The sequence below is a fragment of the Canis aureus genome, chromosome 15 (assembly GCF_053574225.1).
Source record: "Canis aureus isolate CA01 chromosome 15, VMU_Caureus_v.1.0, whole genome shotgun sequence".
Classification (NCBI taxonomy): Eukaryota; Metazoa; Chordata; class Mammalia; order Carnivora; family Canidae; genus Canis; species Canis aureus.
Genome location: NC_135625.1, coordinates 59,576,034 through 59,601,658, shown reverse-complemented (window position 1 = coordinate 59,601,658; position 25,625 = coordinate 59,576,034). Strand labels below are relative to the sequence as shown.

At 44.2% G+C, this 25,625-nt stretch overlaps 2 protein-coding genes and 1 long non-coding RNA gene across 3 annotated transcripts in view; 2 read left to right on the top strand and 1 right to left on the bottom strand.

Moving 5' to 3' along the window:
• The window catches only part of KDM7A (lysine demethylase 7A), an 81,639-nt gene extending 66,665 nt beyond the window's left edge, over nt 1–14,974 (top strand). The window contains exons 13-20 of the mRNA XM_077850137.1: nt 264–388; nt 601–755; nt 2,184–2,281; nt 2,802–2,950; nt 3,082–3,290; nt 4,617–4,702; nt 7,498–7,771; nt 8,354–14,974. Of these exons, the coding sequence (XP_077706263.1) occupies nt 264–388; nt 601–755; nt 2,184–2,281; nt 2,802–2,950; nt 3,082–3,290; nt 4,617–4,702; nt 7,498–7,771; nt 8,354–8,448 (1,191 nt within the window). The 3' untranslated portion in view covers nt 8,449–14,974. The remainder of the gene's footprint in view (nt 1–263; nt 389–600; nt 756–2,183; nt 2,282–2,801; nt 2,951–3,081; nt 3,291–4,616; nt 4,703–7,497; nt 7,772–8,353) is intronic.
• LOC144284943 (uncharacterized) lies at nt 7,007–21,894 on the bottom strand. Its single transcript, XR_013353331.1, has 4 exons — nt 21,528–21,894; nt 19,604–19,866; nt 16,141–16,231; nt 7,007–8,640 (listed from the first exon to the last, which is right to left on the bottom strand). It is a non-coding gene; the product is annotated as an uncharacterized LOC144284943 (long non-coding RNA).
• Nucleotides 21,895–22,420: 526 nt separating this feature from the next.
• PARP12 (poly(ADP-ribose) polymerase family member 12) overlaps nt 22,421–25,625 on the top strand; it is a 38,890-nt gene continuing 35,685 nt past the window's right edge. Inside the window, exon 1 of the mRNA XM_077850138.1 lies at nt 22,421–22,764. Within this exon, the coding sequence (XP_077706264.1) occupies nt 22,436–22,764 (329 nt within the window). The 5' untranslated portion in view covers nt 22,421–22,435. The remainder of the gene's footprint in view (nt 22,765–25,625) is intronic.

The window sequence follows — 25,625 nt, the reverse complement described above, 5'->3', positions numbered from 1 at the left end:
GCAAGAGTGAAATGTCTTTGCATTCACTTTATGTAAATTTTACATTCTGCTTTATAGAATGTGTTTTATTGTTAGTGGCCCTACAGGAAGATGAACCATATGTATTCATGCTTTGGTTTTAGGAACCAGTTAGTGTTAGTGCTGCACACTGCACGGTTGGGATGTAGGGCCGAGGCGGAAGGTGGTGGTGTATTGTGTTCCTTTGGTCAGGCAGGTATATCCGAGGGCAGACATTAAGTTAAGTTCTGTTTTTATACTTTAAGGACATCTTGAGCTCTAAACTGAATGGAAAATTTAACAAACATCTCCAGCCATCTTCCACAGTACCAGAATGGAGGGCAAAAGACAATGATCTACGGTTACTGCTGACAAATGGAAGGATCATTAAGTACGTCAAGTAGATCAGAGCGTCACACAGATGAGTTTTCAGTGGATTCCCTCTGTTCGTTTAGTCCCTGTACCCACTAGTGCACATCTGACTCAGATATGGGGAAAGTGTCTCAGTTCTCCACTCCAACTGGAGATGAAGGGGGAGGATATACTATGTGGCTGCAGTGTCAGACTGTTTTGTGACTTGATTCTTTTCTCCTCTATGTGCAGAGATGAGAGACACCCCTTCGCAGATCCAAGTCTTTATACAGCAGATAGTGAAAATGAGGAGGACAAGAGAAGGACAAAGAAGGCGAAAATGAAGATGGAAGAGAGTTCAGGAATAGAGGGAGTGGAGAATGAAGAGTCTCAAAAACCACTTAACAGTATGTTTTATTTTTTTAAAAGATTTTATTTATTTATTTGAGAGCGAGAGAGAGAACATGAGCAGGGTGAGGGGCAGAGGGGAGAAACAGACTCCTCTGAGCAGGGATCCCGATGCGGGGCTCTGTCCCAGGACCCCGGGATCATAACCTGAGCTGAAGGCAGATGCTTAACTGACTGAGCCACTCAGGTGCCCCCAGTATGTTTGTTTTAATGGTTGTTTAAAAGGTCTACTTATTACCTATGTGATAATATGTAAAGTCACTTGCTAATTTAAAAATTTTAAGTTTGTAGTAGGATTGAAAATTGTCATGTCCCTAATACTCTAGAGAAATCTGAAGTATTTCTGAGTAGTTTATCCGTCAGGGAAATGTGAATGCAAATGCCAAGTGAGGTGTAGTGACCATGGAAGACGTTTTTAGTGCAAGGGAGGGTATGTGCTAGTCAGTTGGGTGACAGATTTTTACAAGAGTCACATGAAAGCCTATGCATTTTATGGGCCTCTACTCCAAATACTAAAATAGTCACAAGTTTAATACAGTTTCTTATATAATTTTAGCTAACATGTATATATGGTTGTCAGAATTAGGAGACATACAGAATTAGCTCTCTGAAGCTACGAGTAATCCATGTGTTGTTCTGTTTGGTTGCCTGTTGACAGGAAGACCTCTACTTGGTTAGTAATTGGCTATCATCCATGTGACAAAAAATAACACCTCCTCTTCCTTCAGATTATTCTTCTTTGAGTGAAGTCTTAATTTCTTAGCATTTTTCAGGGCCTCCATATACCCTTCTATTTTAAAAAGTACTTAAATAATTTGATAGATTGACAAGAAAAATGAACATTTCATCCATGTTGAATACTTCCATTCTTGCTAATTCTAAATAAATTTGGTGTTGCTGTAGTTGGTGACTCTGCAAGTGTTCACATGCCAGGGAAAGGCAGCTAATCGATGGAATTATTGAACAGTTGTTACTTGGCAGGGCCACATGAGAGAGAAGGGCAGTGGTAAATCTTAGTTTTTAAGTTTGTTGAATTCACCATCTTCTTGAGTGCTTTATAAGTTTAAGAGAATTATCTTTTTGTTTTCTGTTGAGAGAAACAATGCAAAAGAGAAAGGGAAAAGCATCTTGTAGCCAATTTTAGCGTTGGAGGTCTTTTTTTCTGGAAAGAGAAAATTTCCACGCAAATGAGGAATGTATCATCATGCTCAGTAAATGCCACAAACATTTTAAGAGTACATTTCAGTCTGTATCTTGATCAATTAGGGAGAAAGTGTTTGGAGGAAGAAGGAAAGGAAGAAGATGAAAGCAGTGCAGGAGGGTGGAGCCGGGGCAGGCGAGGCCTGTGTGGAAACTGGTCTGACTCAGGTGCCATTCTGTTTGTAAGCCTCCACGGACTGTCTCTCTTACTCTCTTCCTGCTCGCAGGGTTTTTTACAAGTGTGAAATCAGAACTCAGGAATCGATCATCAGAATATTCTGATATTTCTGATTCAGAAGACTCTGGACCTGATTGCACTGCACTGGTATGCCCAAACCCTTGTGACTTGTGCATTATCTAATGGAAAGATGAATATCTACTTTCTTTCACCTGCAGCGGCAGAGGGGGAAGAAATGACAGCTCTTCCCAAAGCCTGTCTCCATGACCTTTGTGGCACAAGGTCTTCCCTGTAACAGCAATTACGTATACACACACACACACACACACACACACACCCTGTGACTGTTTACATTTGTTAAATGTAGCTTTTGTCTCTGGTTTTAGAAAGGGGGGATGGATGGGTGCTATTCTTAGGTTTCTCATATTTCTCGTAGATTATATTTCATTTCACTTTAAAGAAAACCTATATTGTCCTTTTTTTTTAAACTAAGGAATTATGAACTGTAATTACTACAGATTTTAACTTTGTCACAGGAAATACAGAAATAATTCCATGATAATTAAGATTCTAACTTTGCCTAGACTGATAAAATGTTTTTGGTTAGTAGAAACTTACTCAGATTTCTTATATAGATTTGCTTCCATTTAATTATTTATTATCTCAGAAAAATAACTTTACCACTGAAGAGTCTGAAAGTTCAGGTGATGAAAAAAAACAAGAAATAACATCAAACTTCAAGGAGGACTCTACTGTGATGAGGAACTTCCTTCAGAAGGGCCAGAAGCCATCTAGAAGTGAAATTCCAATTAAAAGGTAGGCTTACTGGTTAGTGGTCTCATTACATTGTGATTATAAACTCTATGAAAACATTTTTTAATTTTATATTTCACTAAAAATGTCAAAAGAAGAAATAATCTTTGTCCTTTTGCTTACTTTCTCTTTAGGGAATGTCCTACCTCTACGAGCACAGAGGAAGAAGCTATTCAGGGCATGCTGTCTATGGCTGGGTTGCACTATTCCACATGTTTACAGAGGCAAAGACAAAGCACAGACTGCAGTGGTGAAAAAGACTCTCTCCAGGGTCCTGGCGGCTGCCACAGCAGTAACCATGAGGCTAGACAGGTGTATCGCTGTGATAAACCAGTGGACTGTGGTAAGAAACATAAATTATCAGTCTCTAAAAAGTCACATATGACCCCCAACTTCATAGCTGTATTATCCTAGTTGAGGTTAGAGATTATGAGTAAGAACTATAAATTGCACATCTTTAGTTGGAAATGGTATTAAGCATATTGGCCAGAAAATATATAATGTTGACAAATATAAGATGCAAGTATAAGAAGTCAAAATGTAAATTAGTGGCTGGAGAATTGTGTTCACTGGCATAATCTTACCACTGCTTTTGCAAGACAGTTAGTGCTCTTTTATAAGCTATTCAGAATGGAAGGTAGGATGAGGTGTCTTACATGGTCCGCTAGGCTTGAGCCATCAATCCCTCTTTTCTTTCGTGGGAGGGAAAACAAGTTTTGATCTGTTTCTGGGTGAGGACATTCTCTTAGTTGAAAAAGAAATATTGGGAAAGCGAAGACTCAGCGACAGTACCAGTGATGCCATGTAGTGTTTTGTTCTGTGTACCTTTGGGGGAAATCTTGTTGCCTGAAAGTCTGAGGAGGGTGGGGGAAAAGATGGTACTAGTGGTACCACCTTAAAACTAAATGCCTGTTGTAGAAATTGTGTTCACTTCCCAGTTGTGTGAATTGTGTGCCAGCAACCTGACATCCATTTAACTTAATTCTTGAAACCGCATTTTGGTGTATGTAATAAGACTTTTACAAGTAGAGGCAAGAAGACTTAATAAAGCTAATTGAACTTGCCCGTACTTGCATAGCTGTTCTTACCCACTGGTGTTAGAATTGGAACCCAGGGCTGTCTGATCTCAAGATCTTGGCTTATTGTATAAGAGGAAACTGACGCTTAGAGAGGTTAAATAATTAAAGATGCACCAGTAATGGAACATCTCAAATTCAGATCTGGGTTTGTCCACACCTTTCTCTCTCCCTGTCATTTCTTTGGTTCCTTGAAAAGAAGGCTTCTTTGAAAATACTGCAGGATTCAGGCAAACATATGCCTTTTATTCTATATGGAAAAATATACCCGTTTTAGAGAGAGTATATTGCATTTGGTTTTTCCGTCTATAACAGATGGCCATAGAATTTGACTCTGGATCTTCCAGCATCTGGCACAAAACCTGTCATATAAAGACAGTCTTTGAGAGAATTGAAAGAATTAACATGTTAGGTTGTGAGCTGATGACTCTTTTGTTTTTGAGAGGGAAAGCAGCCTGGTGAAAAGTATATGAGTAAACTCATTTTTTAATAAAACGTCAATCTAAATGTACTTTCAGTTTCAAACATTAGGTTAATTTTGTTTGTTATGATTAAGTTTGTGTGGATATAATTTAATTAAAACTTTTGTTTAGGGTACCATGTCAAGACTGAAGATCAAGACTTGAGGAGTTCTTCCTGGATTAAACAATTTGATACAACTTCCAGATTTCATCTTCAGGTATATGCAAGGCTTGAAACATCAAAAGGAGATTTAGGGTCATCATTAACTGTGCTTTTGCTTTCTGTTTTTTTACTGCAACCAGTAATTGGATCTGGAAAGCTAAAAAATAATTTACAATTAAATGCACATTTAATTTGAACAACTATCTGTTTTTAGGAATTCTGATTTAACAACTAATGCAAGGGTCATGGAAGGAATGTGATCTGGAAAAGAATAGTTGATTCAAGGAAAGCTAAAAAGTCCTGGCAGCCAACACTTCTTGGTTATGTCTAGCTAGGAGAAAGGGGAGTGGGGGGGAGTACCATGAAGATCTCTTTTTAATCTCTGACATTGTTTCTTGAACATTTTTAGATAGTAAATTTTGGAGTTTGATGCAGTTATTGACTCTCTTACAAGAAAAATATTCATCATAAATACTGATCTTTGCATGTATTTTCTCATGGTTTGTGAGAAACCCTTACCCAGACTATCCATGGACTCCAGATTAAGAGCCTTTGCTCTAAGAGAAGACACTTGATGTCTTGGGATCCCAGCATATTAATAGTTATACCAAACAAAATGAGCCCCAAAAGCTTTTTGAGAAGCCACAGCTTTCCAGTAGTCCATATGATCTTTTGCTACAAGCTTTGGAAAATGACAACCATAGAAAGAATCAAAATTCTCATATGCTGTAGAGTCGAGTCCCCTAACTTTTCCAACACTAAGCATACAGTGTGTAGTGGAATCACAGGTGTTTGTTTAAGTAGACTCCATGCTGAGATGTAGGCTTCAATGCAGGGCTTGAACTCACCAACTTTAGATCAGGCCAAGATCAAGAGTCAGACACTTAATCAACTGAGCCACCCAGGCACCCCTTCATGCATGGTTTTTATTTTCTTCATTTGGCTTATCTACATTTTCTAAATACTTAGACATTTTACAATAAGCAAAAGAGCCAAGTTATTTTTTTAAGGCAGAGTTTTGTAGTGTAAGTCCTTTTAATAGAATATACTCCAGAATCAAAGGTCAAGGAAGGAATACCTTAACTATTAGTAATTCACTTATTCAGTGTATGATTTTACAGTGCTTCATCGATCATAACGTTTACAACTTAATTAGCATTATAGGATTCAGTATTAAAAGTAAGCTACTACTGGGGACCCTGGCTGGCTCAGTCGGTAGAGCATGCCACTCTTGATCTCAGGGTATAAGTTTGAGCCCCACGTTGAGTGTAGAGATTACTTAAAAATAAACTCTTTTAAAAAAGTAAGCTATTATTTAAATCTAGCTGTTGTTTTTGTCTTTGAAAATAAAGAAGTAGAGGACAGATGATTAGCAAGATCACCTTAGAGAAAATCACATTTCTTTTGCCTATAACCCAGAGAGGTTTTATAGAGAGGCCTGTCAAATCATAACAATTGTTTTCTCATACTCAGGCATATTTGTAAGACTAATTTAAAGCAAGTCTGTGTTTAATGCAGTTTTATTTTTAATGAAGATTTTATTAATTTATTCATGAGAGAGAAGCAGAGACACAGGCAGAGGGAGAAGCAGGCTCCACACTGGGAGCCCAACATGGGACTCGATCCTGGGTCTCCAGGACCACGCCTTGCTAAACCGCCACGCCGCCCGGGCTGCCCTATTTAATGCAGTTTTAAAAACTTATTTGACCATTACAGAATCAGGAATTTTACATCACACACACACATACAGCTAGTTTCATGAAACATCACATCTGCAGTATGTTCAAGTCTGTATTTTCTATTTTTTAATTCTGGTCATGCCCCTTCTATTGGTTTCAAGACCTACCCATAAGTAGCATTGTTGTTTCCTGATGGTTCATTCAGTGATCTTTTAAATAAACAGAGGAAAGAATTGTTAGAGAAAAAAACCAGACTTGGCGCTCAGCATCTAGGTGCTTTTTTTTTGGTAAACAATTTAGATACAATGGAGTTGAACCTTAACAGAAGTTAGATTCTAGAAAAAATGGTGCATTACACTGTGACAGATACATGGGAGCTGTGATGTGATGAGGAAATGGTAGGTCCATGTCCCAGCCACAGGTTCTTTCCATAGTGCATGTCATGGCACATGCAGAATACCATATTATAATAATATATGTGGGACCCCTGGGTGTCTCAGGGGTTAAGTGTCTGCCTTTGGCTCAGGGCACGATTCCCTGGTCCGGGGATGGAGTCCCACATTGGGCTTCCTGCGGGGGAGCCTGCTTCTCCCTTTGCCTGTGTCTCTGCCTCTCTCTCTCTCTCTCTCTGTGTGACTATCATAAATAAATAAAAATTTAAAAAAAGTTATATATTATATACATTTATATATAAATATCCAAATTCATATATATATGTAAATAAAAATGTTTTCTTCTAGACTTAAGTTATGATGCACACTTTAATAATGGAATCCTGGGGATCCCTGGGTGGCTCAGTGGTTTAGCACCTGCCTTTGGCCCAGGGCGTGATCCTGGAGTCCCGGGATTAAGTCCTGCCTCGGGCTTCCGGCATGGAGCCTGCTTCTCCCACCTCCTGTGTCTCTGCCTCTCTCTCTCTCTCTATCATGAATAAATAAATAAATAAATCTTAAAAAAATAATTAATAATGGAATCCTTTCGTGCTATTAGGTTTGGGAATGACATGACCACCCTGAAGGTGTAGTCGTCTGTGGCTGCTATATGTTAGGAAAACCAAAGTTCAGTAGTCTGTTCTCTCTCTTGACTTCCTATCGCATAGAGAGGTTAAATAGCTCACGTATCTTAAAGGAACTCTAAAAACCCAGCTTTACTTATTTCCTTCCTTTTCTAGGATCTAAGTAGAGGCCAGAAATGCATCAAAAAGGAAAGTTCTTCAGAAATCAGTCAGAAGGTACAAAGTAGGAATTCTGTGGACAGCAGTGGCTCAAGCCCGCAAAATGGAAAGTATACACAGAATTCAAGCTTGATTTCAGGGGTGTGCCAGATAAATAATGGCAGCGTAAGCCCAGAAAGGCCAGTCGGTGAAACTTCCTTTTCAGTGCCCCTTCACCCCACCAAGAGACCTGCATCCAATCCACCACCTATCAGCAACCAGGCAACAAAAGGTAACTTGCACGTTTGTAGGCTGAGTATGTTTTTGACCGTGTATCTTGGTGACGGTGGAAGTTCAGTCAGACGCAGTGGTCTCTGCCCTCAGTGTGCCCTGATGCACACTGGATGGCGCAGTGGTGGCAGTATGCAGCGGTGAGTGTGGAAACAGACCAGGGTACCCAGGTGGAACCTGGAGGAGAGGTGGTGGATCCTGACGAGGATGGTAAGGGGTTAGCCACACAGGCTAGACCACAGTGAAGGTCAAGGAGATAGTGTGGCCAGTGGTACAGGTGAGAAACAGTCCGTGGGCTCTATGAAACTGCAGTCGGTTTGGTGGCTGACGCACAGTTAGATGCCAGATTCGGTCAGGGCTCCTGCTCAGGTGCTAGGCAGGGGTCAGGCTGTGGGCAGCCTGAGGGAGGTTGGCCTTTCTCTCTCAGCTGATGAGCCGGGAGGCTTGAAAGGGCAGAGCTCCATAGTGACTCTGCCCCCCGAACACCCGAAAGGCTTGCTTTCCCTGTCGCTCTCCCTTCACGTCTGCAGGTGTGTCTGCCAAGAATGATCTTCACTCTTAAACTGATGTTGGTGTCTTCTAGGTAAACGTCCAAAAAAAGGAATGGCAACCGCCAAACAGCGTCTTGGGAAGATTCTTAAGTTGAACAGAAATGGCCACGCCCGTTTCTTTGTGTGACGGAGCTGCTGTGGTGGCCTCTCTTCCCTCTGGAGCCGGACTAGTTTCGGAGGCGTGGGAGCCTGGAGCTCCCGCTGAGCCCCCGCCCGAAGCAGTTTGCATGTACAGTAGAGAACACTGCCCGAAGAACAAAATGAACCTGATGCTGCATTTTCACTGTGCCACACCCACTCAGCAATAACCGTTTTGGACCTGGTGGGGGAGAGGAAGAAGGAGGGTAGAACCTTAAAAAGAGACCTTGAACTGGAAAAGGTCTCTTGTCAGGGCTTGAATTTCATTTTGTTGTTGGTAGTGTCTTGATTTATTTTCAGTGGTAGGGTAAAGAATTATCAATAATTTATTTAACAGATTTTTTTTTTAAAGTTAACAGCTTTTAAATTCTTTCTTTTTTAAAGCTATTTATTTGGAAGATTTCTGGAGAAATATCTCACTAATTTAGATTTAAGAATGTGAAAGTTTTTAAATTATTTTTGATAGTGTGTATGTTACATGTGGGGAAGAGCCACAGTAACAGTAACTAGTCTGGACTCTTAAATTTGATATTCAGGTTAAAGTCTTAAACAGGGATTTGATGCATTAATTATTTTAAATTAAGATGTATATGAAAATCATTTTATTTTATATATTTCATGTGTTTTTTATAAGCTATTAGCTTCGCTTTTGCTAACATCCAAGGTGCATACTGTTACCCAGGTTGATTACCTTATATCCCACCTTCCCTCTGCACTCCCCATCATTTTGTGACGACGCAACAAGACTCTTTCTCTTTGCAGGGAAACACTTTCATAGCCAATGTGTAAGAATTACATAAAAGATCCCACATTTCTCATTTCGTTTGACATTGCAGTTTTCTTCTAATTATATAAAAATAGGCTTCTTGCATTTTCATTTTTGCTGATAACTGGGTCCCAAAGAGAACAGCTTTAATATCTTTTTCCTACTTGTGGGATAAAGATGATAAGTTTGGTTAAATTGTCATGTTTATAGTTTTTCAAATACATTTGTAACTACAGAGGGCCTTCTTCATACTGCTGGTGTTGGAGGGCAGGATGAGCACCTGCCATAGAGGTTATATTTTATGACGCCTTTATTCTGTGTACCTAACTTGTTGGAAAATATGAGATATGGTTTGACTTAGTATATTCAAATCTGCATAATAAGCCGTAATATAATAGGACTATACTGTATTAAGTTGTATAGAAGCAAGCATGTTGGAGTAGATCTTTTGGGTGTATGTGTGTTTAGTTTCTTATTTCTTAACCTTCTAAAGAACTATTTAAGATACAAATTTGGAGTAAAATGGGTGCTTCTTGCAGTTGCTTCCATCTGTCCTAACTTAACCAGTGCATATTGAGATTAAGTGTCCGGTTGAGTTTTAAGGAATCATTTCTCTCCTTTATGCACAGTTCTTACTAAATGCCAGTTTTCAGTTGCTCGTAATAGCTTATATTTTCCCTTTTCCTCCCCATGGCATCAAATAAGTGATTTCTGGGGCTGAGGTGGAGATATTCCCAATTCTGATGAGAGAACATTTTACAAATTTCTACAAAGAAAACAAGAAAACATAGGCAAATAGGATAAGATTTATTTTTGTGGAGAAGAAATATGGCCATACTATGGATTTGTCTTTTTTTTTTACTCGGCAAGGTAGCAGGACTCTCCCATCTGTATTAAGTATCGCTTGAAGAGCTAAGAAAAATATTGATACCATCATCTTTTATGGTTGCAATCAAATGTGTATTTTCAAAGAGAAATATTTCTTATTCTGTCTCCATTGCAATATCTCATGGAATAAATACAAAATAGCTTATAGGTTAGCCTTTTGGGTCCAAATGACTGGACCGAATTCTGGGTCTTATCTGGTTGTCAGGAAAAATTTTTTTATGGAAATACTAAATGTCTGTAAAGGGCCTACTTACAAACTCTGCCTACACTATCCCAGAACTGGTTAAGAGATGGGTATAATCAGTCATTTGTTTGGTCACTGGATCTCAAGATGTCAAAAGTTGGGGCTTGACTGATTCTCCTACCTCCTGACATATTATGATAATGTTTTGGTTTTCTGTAGACACTGTTTTAGTGTTAGAGTTCACATGATTTTGTTTTGGTTTAAGAAATGATAATTATAATTCCTTCTTCCAGCTACATCACAGTCTGGGTTCTTTTGTTTTCTTTACATTTTTTATAGCTCTAAGTATCTTTATTACCTGACTTCTTTAGCTATAAAAATTAAAATCAATTTATTTTTATGAATTAAAATGATGACTATTATCTACCCTGCGTACTTAGCCCAATAAATCTAATTTTAAATAGCCAGTGTGTGTTAGTAGTAAGTGAAGTTACTGTGGATTAATTTTTGGCAGGTTTTGCCCATGAACTGGCTAAGTTAAAAAAAAAAAAAAAAAAAACACTTTGAGTAAGATAATCTAACTACTGAAATAGAATTCATGTACCTTTTTCCAAATTGGTGAAAATTCAGCCTATTGGCCCAGTGAGTTGCCAAGTCAAACTTCTAAACTTACTGGCTGTGATGCATCCATTTATCTCATGGAAGTGGCTGGACTTTGAGGCGACTGCAGCCAGTATCTGGACTCGGCTGTAATAGACAACCTTCTGTTTTCCTTAGTCTCATTTATAAACCCTCCTACCACACAAATGCTACAGCTTAGATAAGGAGACATTGGTGGCATTTAGCTAGTTATGTGCAAATAGATAAAACAGTTGTGACTTAAAATATGCGATTTTAATGGTAGTGGTAGATAATGATTTTTCTGTACTGATTCAAAAAGTGACTTCTGTTAACCTGGGAACCCCTGTACTGTAACTCATAATGTCACATAATACACTTTTCAGGATTGACTAATGATGTAAACAACACAAAGCTGGCAGATTATAGTAATTCAGCATCCTAGAAATACACTGAATTTCATAAGCATCAGTTAATTTTTAAGCACACAATTAAAAATTCTGACCGAAATCACAGAAACTCAGAGAAAACAAGACCATCATTATCACGACTTACTTAGCTTCAATACTGATCTATTTTTTAATAATCCTAATTATTGCCTGTTAAATGAACTCTACTGTATTGATTCATATGATGGCAGCAGGTATTTATCCAATGTCTGTGTGCCCAGCACTGCTTACTACTGTGGTGAGATAGAAGGCTGAAGTTGTGGTCTCTGCTCTTGAAAGTATCTTCTCCAGGAAATAAGCAGTATTACTTTCATTTCTAAACAAACTTTAAGCAAAAGAGGGCCCATGTGTTAAGAAAGATAGCATAATTTTATTAGTTTCAACTGAAATGTGTAACTGTAGAAGTGGAAGTAAATTTTTAAAAATTTTTAAAGTTTAAACATTTCAAAAGTTAATAATTTAATGTTGATAATAGAGGGGCGTGTTACATAGCATGGAAGGGAGCATGAACCTGGGTTTTTGTCCAAGTTCTGTCATTTATGTATCAGCTGTGTGACTGTAAATAAGTCACTTACTCTGAGTCTTGGTTTTCTCATTTGTAAGTTTGGATAAAAATGTGGTTAAGAACAACACAGAAAAGCATTATTAACACTTCATGCTTGCAGAGAATTTATCATTATTTAAGTTACAACTGACAAAGCACATTTATATGTCTTTTAAGTGAAAACTGTTACTCATAAAATTTGTTTCATCTCAAGTATATGCCCAGAGCATCATGATACCTAAAAAATCTGAAGAATCTCTAACAAAGTGTTGAATTAAAATCAGAATCCATGCTTGAAGTGAAAGAAAAACAAGTGAGATAGTTTATGGATAAGAGTGAGAAGGCGTATCCCCAAGTAATCATTAAAATAATTTAAAGGAATTCAAAGATGGTTTTAGGTTTTGCTCAAAGAGGAATTAGGACAGTACTGCGCCAGAGATCCTGCCTACCCTTCAGAGGCTAGATAAAGGTAAAATAAGTTATGGAATTAAAATGATGTAGCAATTACCCAAGGAGCTAGGGGGAAAATATAAGGTGGTTAGAAGACGAGAACCAACGAAGACCGCTCAGAGTTGGCTAACAGCAAGCAGCTGGTAGGGGGAAAGCACTATAGAGGTGGAAAGAAGACTTGACCAGACATCTTGAAAGGAGAAGATTCTTTCTGTCCTTTTTGAGAGATGCCCTCCGTAGTGACGGCTACTCCCCAAAGAGAGGAGGAGTAATTGTACAGCCCCCTGGACCATGGCCAGAAGTGACAATTGCAGTATGTAAGCATTTTACAATTTCACATAAGAAATGAGGGCTTAATAGTGTAAATCTGAAACTTTTTCAAAAGCTTATTTTCCCCCCATTAAATACTAAGCTAATTGCTCCTTCTGAAAAGAGAAGCTACAACTCATCAGTCATTTTCAGATGTCCTAGGCCTTTATCTAAAGCAATCTGGAGAAAGTTGACTTTAGGAAAAGAGTATTGCCAGTAAGTAAAGGAGACCAATGAAAGCCAGGAGGGCAGTGACGTGCCCAGGGTCATGGTGGACCCCAGACATCAGGTACCTTGCTTCCTGAGACAGCCCCTATTGTGTGACGTTGTGCAGCCTCTGCTCATCCAGTGGATGATACACTCACTACATGTCAGGTGGAAAGAAAGGGGGAGAGATAATATACTTACTACATTGCTCATGAGACGTAATTTTAATACTGTAGCCTTACTAAAAAACCCTTTTATTTTCCAGGGAACGTCATGCCATAAGTCAAATATTTGATACCCTTACATAAACAAAATTTTTAAAGTAAGGTTGTTAAGTAAATGCCTATTTCCAAAGCAATTAGCTTATGACTGTGGTTTTATTCTTTTATAGTATTTTTCCCCTTTATACTGGGTAGGGGAAAATAATACTCACTCGCCTGCATTCTATCCCTTAGACTCTCCTGCTCACCCTTGGTGCCCTTTCTAGTGTCCTAAAGCTTTGTCTTAACAAGTGCAAGATTAAATTTTTTGTTAAAACCTTTTTGAAACTGTATTCAGTGATTCTTCCAAGTTTATCTGCTCTGCACTATTTCACTAATAAACCCTGGCTACCACGTAGCCCTTGACCTCCAAGTAGTTTACCTATGCAAGACCTGTGACATTCTGAATTCACTTTTCTTTATTTTACAAAGCAGTCCTAAAGGGAACTTAAAACCATAAAGATAAACCTTGCCTCCACCCAGTTTTATTTAGGCCATTTCCTTTTCAAAATGTCAGCTCTTTTTCCCAGGATTTTTCACCAAAACAATGATCATAAGTGCTGGAATATATAATATTTTGCAGGAATAAAGTAACCCAGACATACTCTTATATTTCATTGGTGGATCTTGGTTGGTAACAGTTACCAGCATTAAGTGTGATATATAATGAGGAGTTGATTCCTTCCCTGGAATCATTTCTCCCCTCTAAGATTCATAAGTAACCTTTTATTTTTACAAAGCATACATATAGACTTCCACATTATAGTCAGGGACCTGAGGTGTAACTTGCTAAGTGAACCCCAAGGTTATTTTATCTTGCAAAAGAAACTAAACCAAACTAAGGGCCTTACATTTATGGTTAGACTGAATCAAAAGCTATAACCTCAATTTTTTCAAAAACAGCTTCTGACTGCAAAAGCAAGTCATGCAGTTGTTAGGTATGAAATAGCACTGATCAGGAAACACATATGCATCTTTGCAGACTGTATTTCCTTCCGAAAAGACTTTTCTACTTTTAATATAAATTAAGCCATAACAGTTTCATGCTGTGGAAAGAGGGTGAAAAGGTTCATTTTAAGAGATTATATAATATGAATTTTCACATTTACTGTGAAATGTCTAACTTTGCCAGTGCTTCAGCAGGTTGTTGTTTTTTTTGGGGGGTGGGGGTGGGGGTGTAGAGGGTGGGTGGCAATGTGGGGGTAGTATTGGTTTTAGGGGTTTTAAATCTGTGAAATTTGAAAAGGGGACAGTTGTTGGCTATAGTATTTACTAGTTTTGTAGTAATGTTTTGCTAGCCTGACTGACTTTCCTTAACTGATTTTTATGCCCATGGTCCAAGGTGACTGTTACCCTTTCTCGTTTGGGGTGTCTGCGGAGTAGTGTCTTGTCTGTTTGTATAGGCAGTCAGTATGTGTGCACATGTGTGTCCTTTGAATACAGAAGCACACGGTGTGACAACAGAGTGGGGTGTGGCTGGGAAATGGGATGCTGAAGCTTTAAGAGCATTTTTTTTTTTTGATTCATAACAGTATTTCCCATCTTTTGCCTGCAGGCAGGGAAAGTGTACAGTATTTATTTTGTTTCTGTTTTAAATTTGTAAGTCTTTAAGTAGCTTACATTGGTTATTATAGGGGAGGACAAGTGACTTGTTTAAAGTTGTATTTAGTATTCTTTCCAATTTCTGTATTTTAAAATATTGAAATTAAAATTGTATTACTTCTGTTTTGATTTTTTAGCACTCGGTGTATTTTTTGCTTATTTTGTTTGAAAGTATAAATGTTGAAAGTTGTATAAAATGTGTCTTTGAAAGAAAAAAAAATCTGAATTCTATATCTAATTCTGACTTTCCGTTCCCTTTTTGTGCTTATTGACTCACAGGAGATTTGAGAATGTGAAAAACTGTGTCAAACTTATGCTTCTTACTATTTCTGAAAATTTAAATGTGAAAAGTAAAGTGTCTTATTCTTTTATTAGACGTATTGCTGGGGAAGCAGTTGCTGAGAGAGAGGAAGGAACACAAAAGGGTACTTGGCAAGATACTGCTGTGCCCTGGCCATGATGTGGGTGTTTACTGAGGAACATTTAAGAGCACTCATTGTTCACAACCCGGGCACCCCACAAATATTTATTGAGCACCTGCAGTATACCAAGTGCTTTTCTAGTGCTGGGACTGCAAGAGTGAACGAAACAAAGCCCTAGTCCTCAGGGAGCTTATGGTAGACGTGAAAGTTGGGGAGAGATGTGCCATGGTGACCAGCTGCCTCAGTGAAGGTGGAAGGGAAGTGCTAGTTTAATGAAAAAGACAAATTCTGTGTCAGCCTTGGTGCTTTGAGAGACCCCAAAGCCAAGTCTGGGATGATATGTGGTGAAGTAAGAGGGAGCTACAGACCAAGGAAGGAGTGAGGGGCTGGGGGCAACACTTCAGGGCAGAAGAAGAGCCTGGGATGGGAGGGGGTGGGGGCAGGGAGGGGCTGGGGGCAACACTTCAGGGCAGAAGAAGAGCCTGGGATGGGCGGGGGCAGGGGCAGGAAGTGGCTGAGAGTCCACTCTGGAGGAGGACCCTGATTGGTCATGGAAACCAAGGCTTCAGAAGGAACACAGACTTGTCCTCTTCGTATACCTAATACACCAGAGGTACACCAGAGTTACACACACTTACAAGAGTGTTACCCCAGGCACGTTTACACCTCCTCTTTCTTAACTGGCCTGCTCTGGTCCAAGCTGATTGAGACCTAAATCTGAACTAATTAATCTGTTCTTTTGTAAAAATCCACAGACCGTCTGTATACCTGTGGGATGCTAACCCTTTGTTAGGCTCATTTGTTATTAGTTATCAGGACCTGCTTTCCTCAGACTTCTAGCCTGGTTTTTGTGTTTGCACCAGGCAGTGAGGCGGACCGACCCATCACTGTGTGATATGGTGTGTTACACACCCCTCATTTTAAATAGAGAAGAATCAGGTGCTATGCTGTGGACAGAGTTTTGAATAGAAGCCCTCATTACCTTTATTCCACGTATTTCCTGTAGACAAGGCATATTTTCATTTCTTCCTCCGACTAACCCAAAGAGGTAGGTGCTACATTGTCCATCCATCCTACAGATGAAACTGAGGCCAGAGAGGGTAAATAATATGTCCAGGTTCACACTCTGATAAGTAAAACTGAGTTTTGAATCAAAAGCCTCAATAAAAGCTATGGTATATTTTTCTGAATTTCTTTCTCTAATTACTTTATACATACTTTCCATTATTAAATAGGACTAGATAGTTCTTAGGAATGGTTTATGTTCTAAACATTTCTTTGTAGGTACCCATTTTGGATTGAAATACATTTTCTTCAGAAGTTTTCTGTTACTTAACTTTGAGTCTAGTTTTCCCAGGGACAGGCACACATGGAAGACTATGGTTTTTCTGCTAGGGTATCATCGTCTAGTGGAGAACAGGCTGTAAACAGTGGGCACAGGATACTGTTAAAATATATGAACCTAATAGCAGTTGCCAAAGCCACACACCAAGGATGTGAGTAGAGGCCGTGCCCGGCACACTGCTTCCACGGGCTTGGCTCCCACGTGAGAGCACAATTGCCTCCCTTGCTGCTTCTGCCACTGCTCTTCCCACGCCGAAGCCTCTCCTGCCATCTTGTGCCCCTCAGCTCTATAAGCAGGCCAGTCCAGATAAGGAAGGAGAAAGAAAAGGCCTTCTGCCTGCCTTCCAGAGCCTGGCTTCTCTCCTACCCCCACCCCCAAAACTCCTTCCCATCCATGTCCTCATCTTCATTTCCCTTCCAGGTTCTCCATTCCCTCTTTCTGGCCTCTTCCCAACCTTGGTCCCAGAAATAATACCCCTTACGCTCTTTTCAAGTGCTAATTCTGAAATGCTGTGGCCCTTCTATGCCACAGGTGGAGAAAAGGAAAAAATGAGGGCCCTAAAAATAGAAAGTAACGTGTACGGTTTAAAAGATAAAACCTGGAAAGATTCTCCACAGTAAGAGTAGTATTTGACCTTCCCCTAAATCCTTCACTCTAGAAGCTGCCCTAAGGAACTTGAGATACATCTGTGTCTGTAATAACCTGCATCAAGTCAGTGGTGGCTGGTGACCTGGGGAGTGAGAATGGGGAGATCACTGAGCCTGGGAACTCGTACACACTTAGGTTTTATGTTTTGTTTTGTTTTGTTTTTTTTCCTAATTCAAATAACTTGTTGAATTTGTAATTAAAAGAGGCAAGTGTGCTCTACCACAGGGTATGGGTTAGCTGCCCAAGAACACACTGCTTACACCCTCGTGCCTATTCACAACCATCAGCACTCAGGCCCTTGTATTCCTGGGGTGCTGTAGTGGCAGCCTAGTGGGGCTGGGGAGTGGGTCACCAGGGAGCTCCTTCTCCCCCCTCGCCTACCCTCTGCCTTGTCTGTGCTTCCATCGCTGTACTTCTCACTCTGCAGTGTGTACTTTCCTTTTTTTGTCTATCTGAACTATCAGCCCGAATGTGTTCCTTTATCCTCGACGTGTTCTAGAGTTTAGCACCAATCTCACCAAAAATACACTGAAAAATACATAAACACAGTTCTTATTGCTGTGATTTCCTCTCTCTCGCTCTCGCTCTCACAGCGGGATGGGATGGGAGGCAGTGGAAGAGGTGTAAAACAGAACAACGAGAAAAGAACCTTCAACCACTGTTGAATTCTGTTTCTGTCAACTCTGGAAAACTGTGGAGGGGCGCAGTTGGTTAAGTGTTAGACTCTTGATTTCAGCTCAGGTCATGATCTGAGACGGTGAGACTGAGCTGGCGGCTGGCTTGGTGCTCAGCTTGAGATTCTCTCCCTGTGGCTCCCTACCACCCCACTCCTGCTAGCACAGTTACGTGTACTCTCTCTCAATAAAGTAAAATAAAAACAAACTGGAAACTCACCAATGCGGTATTATAAAAACAAATGTTTCAAGTTTCTTTACAATAAGAAAAAGGTGATAGTAAAGATTTTTCTTTAATGAAATAAACTGATTATATAGCTCACATTTAAAACTTAAAATTTTTATTGTGATTGCTTTGTAAACATCAGTTTATATCGGTGTGCCTTGCTTTGAACACACAGCAATAGTTATATAGTAATAGTTAATGTGTAAAACTGCAAAACAAATTAATTGGGTGGTACCTCATCATGAAAGCATTTCTACGTAAAGGAGGGGAAGGGCAGCCCGGGTGGCTCAGCGGTTTAGCGCCGCCTTTGGTCCAGGTCATGATCCTGGAGACCTGGGATCGGGTCCCACATCAGGCTCCCCACATGGAGCCTGCTTCCCCCTCTGCCTGTGTCTCTGCCTCTCTCTCTCTGTCTCTCATGAATACATAAAATCTTTAAAAAAAAATAAAGGAGAGAAAAAAGAGCTTGCTGAAAGTTACTTGACTCTGCTGAGCAGTATTTTCAGAGCTTTGGAGCAGGACCCTTCATAGGTGCTGTCGCTCTGCTTTATTCTTGGGCAGCGTGATTGTCAGAAAGGGAGTTGCTCAGGGGCTAGCAGGTCTCGCCTTGGAAGACAAGTCATGATGCCGTTGGCCTGGTCACAAACCAGCATATAAGTATGCTGAGCCCAGTAGAGACTGGGCTCTAAAGATTCCTGGTCAGAGGGAGAAGCTTGGTCAAGAGCAGGACCAAGAGACACAGCTCCAGGCTTGGTTCCTCAACTCCAGATCAACTCCACGTGGTGGACACCTTACCCTTCTGTATCAGATCCCAAATCCCCACAGGTGTCTTGGTGAATGACCTTACCAATATTCAGTTGCCCAAGCCAGATTCTTGGATGCTGTCCTCAAACTGCCCCCTCCCTACCCAACAAATGATTCAGCCGTCAGCAATCTCCCCACTGGATAAGTTATACAGAATGAAACTATGAAGACCTCATCTTAGAACAACACTTGGACAGAAAGCTTCGTTGACCCCACCTCCCTCTCCTCCCTCCAGTAAGGTCACTTGCTCACCACCACCTCCTGTTTGCCTTTACAGCAAACCTTCCTGCGGATACCATCTCCATTTGCTGTTGCCACGTCCTCACTGCCCGCTCAAGCTTCAGCCCCCCCAATCATCTTTCTTGCCATTCTGCCGCCCGCTGTCATAAAGCTCAGGACAGACTACTAAGTAGTGAGCAGCCACCTGGAGACCCTGGGGGATGAGGGGCTATCCTAGATGTTCTGTCCCAACTGAGATCCCAGCAGGATGCAGCCCCAGGGATGACTGGTTATATTGTGTAAAGCAGAACCACCCAACTGAGCTCAGTGAACTCACAAAACCATGAAAAAGAAACCACTGGTTTCAGCCACCACGTTCTGGGGTGCTTTGTTGCACAGGAATAGAGAACACATCTCTCTGCCCTCTTTCACTCAGTCTCTTGATGGCACTCAATGCGGTTGATCATCCTTTCTTGAGATATTTAAATACTTGCCTTTCACGATTCCCAAATTCTAGTTTTCCTCCTACCTCAGTGGCTGCCCCCTCTCGGTCTTCTCATTCGCCTTCTTCATCAGAGGGGCAGATCCTTGGAATACTCTTCTTCTCAGTGGATATTCTTGCTGACCCATCTCATCAGTCCCGTGGGTTTAACCATCTGCGTGTTCACAGTCCTAGTTCTGCCCTCTTCTGCAAGTGCCAGACTCACAGATCCAAGGGCAGGCCGGGCATTTCCACCTGGATGTCCAGTAGGAATCCTCTAACTCTTCTTCTACCTTACACTCCTTCAGGATCTGCATTTTAAAACACAGGGGTTTTATTTTTAAAGATTTTATTTATTCATGAGAGACAGAGAGAGAGAGAGAGAAACAGAGACAGACAGAAGGAGAAGCAGGCTCCACGCAGGGAGCCCGATGCGGGACTCGATCCCAGATCTCCAGGATCATGCCCAGGGCCAAAGGCAGGCGCTAAACCGCTGAGCCACCCAGGGATCCCAAGAGAGGTGTTTAAATCAGGTATGGTAGGACGTGTGCACATGGCAAGGTCTGCTATGAAAGATGTTTTTAATACTCACAGGCCGCTAGTAACTGGAGGCCGGCACACTGCAGGGTCGGTGTGCTGGCCTCCTGTGTTGGGGAGGAGGCAGAGGGAGTGGGGAAAATGTGGGCAAGAACCTTTGTTGTGACTTGCGGGAGACACAATCAGTGAGGCGTGCATGCAGCCTTCTAGATTCCTAGAAATATGTCGAGCTTTTCAAAGCCCCAACGGACATCTCATCCTTCAGCTTTTCCTTTTAAACTTTTGGTTAGTCTTTTGTTTGCCTCAACTATTATCCATTGCATCAGCCAGTCGTGATATTAAAACACTGAACTACCCCTGGGGAAAAGCCACTGGGACCGGGCTAGTTCCAGTGAGGATGAATAAATACAAGCCTTTTCAGGGGGGCCTTTCACGCAACTAGTAGACAAGCCAAACGATGTTTTTTGAAAAAGCTCCAGCCCTGTTTTGCTGTCTCTGGTACTGGTACCAAGAGTGTGGGCTTTTAGTTTTCGAGGCTGCCACGAAATTCAGGAGATGGGAGCAGGGTAAGTGCAAATGCCACAAAGCTTGATGTTTTCACTTTGACGCAGCTGTTCTTCTTGACTAAATGCTAAATGAGCTGCTGTAAGACTTTAATTTCCAAAGCTCTGAAAAGTATGGATTCTGATCATATTTGCCAGCTTTTCACTGCGGCCACACTGCCACTGACAGGCAAACGTTTTGAGGTTCCTACTCCACCACTTTCACTGATGTCACCCTTCTGAGAAATATTGTACTGCAAATCAATATTAAAATCACAATTAAAAATTTAAATTAAAAAATTAATTTTAAAAAAGGTTTTATTTGACACAGAGTGTGAGTGCACAAGCAGAGGTGGTGGGAGAGGGAGAAGCAGGCTCCTTGAGCACGGAGCCCCATGCAGGACCTGATCCCAGGACCCTGGGATCATGACCTGAGCGGAAGACCGACACTTAACCCACTGAGTCATCCAGGCGCCCCTAAAAATTAAATATCCAACAAAAATTTTTTACACAATTTTATGGGGGCGGGTGGGGCTCTCAGCAGGTTGAGTCTGCTGCTCTCTCTCTCCTTCTGCCCCCCCCCATCGTGCGCGCGCTCTCTCTCAAATCTTTAAAAAAAAACCTTTTACACAATTTTTCAAGAATCCACATTTTTTTAAAAAAAGATTTCATTTGTTTATTCATGAGGGACACAGAAAGAGAGGCAGAGACATTGGCAGAGGGAGGAGAAGCAGGCTCCCTGCAGGGAGGCCAGTGTCCAGGATCACGGCCTGGGCTGAAGGCGGCGCTGGGCCGCCCGCCTGCTGGTTTAAAGCTGTCGAACGGCCTGGATAAGGATCCACGACTCCTGCACCAGGGCTCCCCCCACACCAACACTTAACTGGGAAACTTACCTGCTATTGCTTTTACTTCTAGAAGATTCCCAGAGGGCAGACTGCTGGGTCAAAGGTCAGGCACACTTACAACCTTAGGGACTACTTTCCCAAAGGGTTGTAACAGCTCACATCTGGGGGGGGGGGGGGGACCCAAGCGTGCGCGCCTGCGCTCCGACTGCTCCGGAACACCTGGTCCCTCCGTGCGGCAGGGCTGGGGAGGAGCGGGGCCGCTTTCTCCAAGGACACGCACGACCCTTTCAAGCTTAAAACGCGAGGTTCCCGGCGAGCCCTGAAGAGAGAGAGAGAGAGGGAGAGAGCGCGCGCGGCCGCGACCCCGCCGGCAATCCCGAGGGATCGCGGTCACGTGGGCGGGGCGGGGGCGGGGCCTGGCCGCGACGCCCCGCCCCCCGCCCGCGGCCCCGCGTCGTCCGAGCCGTCGGGGCGGCCGGGCTCAGTCCGCAGGTGGGCTGGCGTCCCGGGCGCTCCGGCAGCGCGCGGGCGGAGACGTAGCGGGCCTGGCGGCCGCGCGCTTCCCGACGGCCCGGGGCCTCAGCCGGGGCTGCGCACGGCCCGGGCGTCGCCGCCCCCGGCCACTAGGTGAAGGCGCCGCGAGAGCCCCGAGGCGCTGCCCCGAACGACGAGCCTGCGTCTGCCTGCGGCCCCCGCCTCCGCCCGTCCGGGCTGCCGACGGAGCCGGGGAGCGGGCCGCGGAGCGCGGCGGCCGCGCGCAGCTGGGCGCCCTGAGGCCGGAAGGCGCCGCGCCCCCTCAGCTGCGGGCCGGTGGGCGTGGTGAGGCGCCGCGGGTTCCGTTTTCCCGGGCCCCGGGGAGCTTTCGCTTTCGCTTCCAGCTGGCGTCTGCACCCCGCGGGAGCCGCCCGCCGCCCGCGTCCCGTCAGCCGCGCCCCGACGGGCAGCCCGCCGCCGCCATGGCCCAGGCCGCCGTCCTCGGCGAGGTGACCCAGGTGCTGTGCGCGGCCGGGGGCGCCCTGGAGCTGGAGGAGCTGCGGCGCCGCTTGCGGGACGGCGTCGGCGCCGAGGCGCTGGAGCGGCTGCTGCGGGAGCGCGGCCGCTTCGCGGTGGCGGCGCGGGCGGGCGCGGGCGGCGCGGCGGCGCCCGGGCGTGTGGTGCTGGCGGTGTCGGCGCTGCGCCTGTGCCGCGCGCACCAGAGCCCCAAGGCGGCCTGCGTGGGGCTGTGCGCGCAGCTGCACCTCTGCAAGTTCTTGGTCTACGGGGCCTGCAAGTTCCTGAGGGCCGGGTAAGCGCCGCGCCCGCAGCCCGACGGCGGCCGGGGACGGGGGGCCCCGCCCGCAGGCCCGCTCTGGGCCCCCCGGGGCGGGCGCCGCCGCGGCCTCCGCCTCCCTTCTCCTCAGCGGGCACCTGACTGCCGGGCGCTGTGGGAGGGCTCGCGCTGGACGGCGGCCCCCAGGCTCCTCCGTCCCGGAGGGCGACTCGGGGCGCGGTCCCCCCCCCCCCCCGCCCGGGCTCTCGGAGGGGGAGCGGCCGAGCGGCTGCGGGGCTTCCTGGGCGCCGCGCTCCCCTCAGCTGCAGGGCCCCGGCGCCCCGGGCTTCCTCCGCCGCCGCAGGACGACTCCCCAGGCCGCCTCAGCTCCAGCTCGCTTCCCGGGGCGCAGGGGGCTTCTGTCCAGAAGCCTGCCCCTTTCTGTGGAGGAGTGGGCTCCTCCTTTGTTCTTTCCTTTTCTCCCTTCCTTCTTTCCTTCCCTTCCTTCCCTCCTTCCTCCCCTCCTTTCCTTTCTTCCCTCCTCCCTCCCTCCCTTCCCTCCCTGCCTTCCTTCCTTCCTCTCTTCCTTCCCCCCTCCTCTCCTTTCCTCCTCTCTTTTCCTTCCTTCCTTCCTTCCCTCTCTTCCTTCCTTTCCTCTCCTCCCTCTCTCCTTCCCTCCCCTTCTTTCCTTTCTTCCCTCTTTTCCTGCCCTCCTTTCCTCCCCTCCCCTCCTCCTTCCTTCCCTTCCTCCCTCCCCTCCTTCCCTCCTTTCCTCTCCTCTCTTCCTTTTTTCCTTCCTTCCTTCCCTTCTTTCCTTCTTTCCTTCTTTCCTTCCCTCCCTCCCTCCCTTCCTTCCTTCACTTCCCCCCCCCCCCCCCTTAACACAAGAGATGTTATTTTTTGCTCACATCAGGTGAACTAGTCAGCAGGAGGTAGGGGTCTGGATCCATGCGGTCATTCAGGGCCTGGGTCTGGCTGACCTCAGCTCAGCCTCCTCAGCCCACGGCTCTTAAGGCCATCCTGGGTATGAGGTTCCAGGGAGCAGGTGGAAAAGATGGACAGTAGAGGCCGGAGGGAAGTTTTTATGGGCGGGGTGTGCAGGTGGTAGATACCTTTCCACACATCCCCTGGATGTCTCCTGCCTGCGCCCCTCATGCCTAGATGCAGGAGGGTGGGAGTGGGAAATGCAGCTGCTGCCCCTCTACCGCCTCAGCAGCTGCTGAGAAATATCTAGATGAGACTATTCCCAGACCTAGTTAAGGTCTTAAGAGGAGGGATGTGTGTGTGAGAAATTTGAGAGAGGGGGAGTTGGTGTGATTGTGGTGACAGGATGGCAGAGAGGTGATGGCTGTTTTCTTACTGTTGACAGATGATTCATACCCCCCCCCCCTTATTATTGACTGAGGGATGATTCTTCCTTTTCTTCCTTATTGGCTGAGAGAGCAGGAGGAGTGTGTCCCAGGACAGCTGTCTGTCTGAAGCCTGGGAGCATGGCCAAGGTCCCAGGTGCTGGTTTGGAAGTTATTGGTTGGTGCATGCCAGGGCTGCAGCCCCAGGAGCAGGTCAGATCTGAGGTGGAGCCTGAGGGTGGAACTGTCGGGAAGCTGGGTCCTCAGGGACTGTTGGAAAAGTGTCTGACCTTGGGGGAGAATGAGGAGCAGCAGCTGGAGAAGGTGGACACGATAAATGATAAATGGTGGAAGGATGAATTGAGTGATAGGGATAATTGGTGCATCTTGTTAATGTCCATACGCGATAAAAATAGAGCAGCTCTGTTGTGCAGCTAGTTCCCAAAATTTGGGGTTGGATTTTATTTGTCTCGGAAATCTGGAAGTCTGATTATCGACTGGCCTAGATGATACGGAGCTTCCTTTTCGTTCTTCGCTGTTCCATTTCCCTTGTGGTTCACACATGACGGTTTCTTGAACCTTCCTTCTCTGACTGCTTTTGGGTCACATAAGGGAGAGTAGGTGTGGTTGGCTGCACTTTCGATGCTTTTCCTGTGACTTCCTGAACCACAGGGTCACCTGTTTCAGAAACATCATGGCTTCTGCTTTTACTCATTGGTGACAGCTGGGAAGGGTCCCAAGTCCCTGACTTCCATCCTGTGCTTAGGGGCAGTGAGCATGGTGGTTAAGAGCACAGCCCCAAGACAAGCCTACCTTGTTTTAAACCTGGCTCTGCTCCCTGCTAGCTGCGTGATCTTGGGCAAGCGACTTTATATCTAAGCCTCAGTTACCTTATCTGCAAAATGAGGATATCACACACTTCATGGGCTTGTTGAGGACTGAATGACTTATAGAACCTTCAGGTAATCCTGGTTTGTGGTAAATCCTCAACAAGTTTTAGCAGCTGTTGTTACCATCATTGTTGTCATAATCATCTTAGTGGCACCAAGTTTGCCTAGAATGTTCTTCTCATCTCTCCTTGCCTGGTTGTGCTGCCTCAATATTTGGCCTGGGCTTTGCACCATCCCTTGATTGCTTCTCCACTTCTGTCAGGCTCAGATGCCTCTCCTGTCTGCACGGATGTATTCTGAGCATGGCTGACCTTGCGCTTGACCTACTATTTTAGAGTCCTCTCCGTATCTGTCACTTCCACTAGAGGAGATCAGAGGAAGAGGCCAAATGACTCCCAAAGTTGTTGGTCTGTGCAGTGAAAGAGAGAAGTTGTCTTTTACTGAGATGAGGGAGCCTGTGGAAGGTGCTGGTTTGGGGAAGTCAATCAAGGGTTCAGCTTTCTTTTGGAACGCTTAAAATAAACATGACTTTTGAGGTTTGACAGCATCTGAATAAAGCAAATGATATGTGCCTGACTTTTCCGGGTCCTGGTGACCCGGGCGATCATTTGAAGTCTTTGGATCATCAGGGCGTGGTGCCAGTGCCTGGCTCACTATG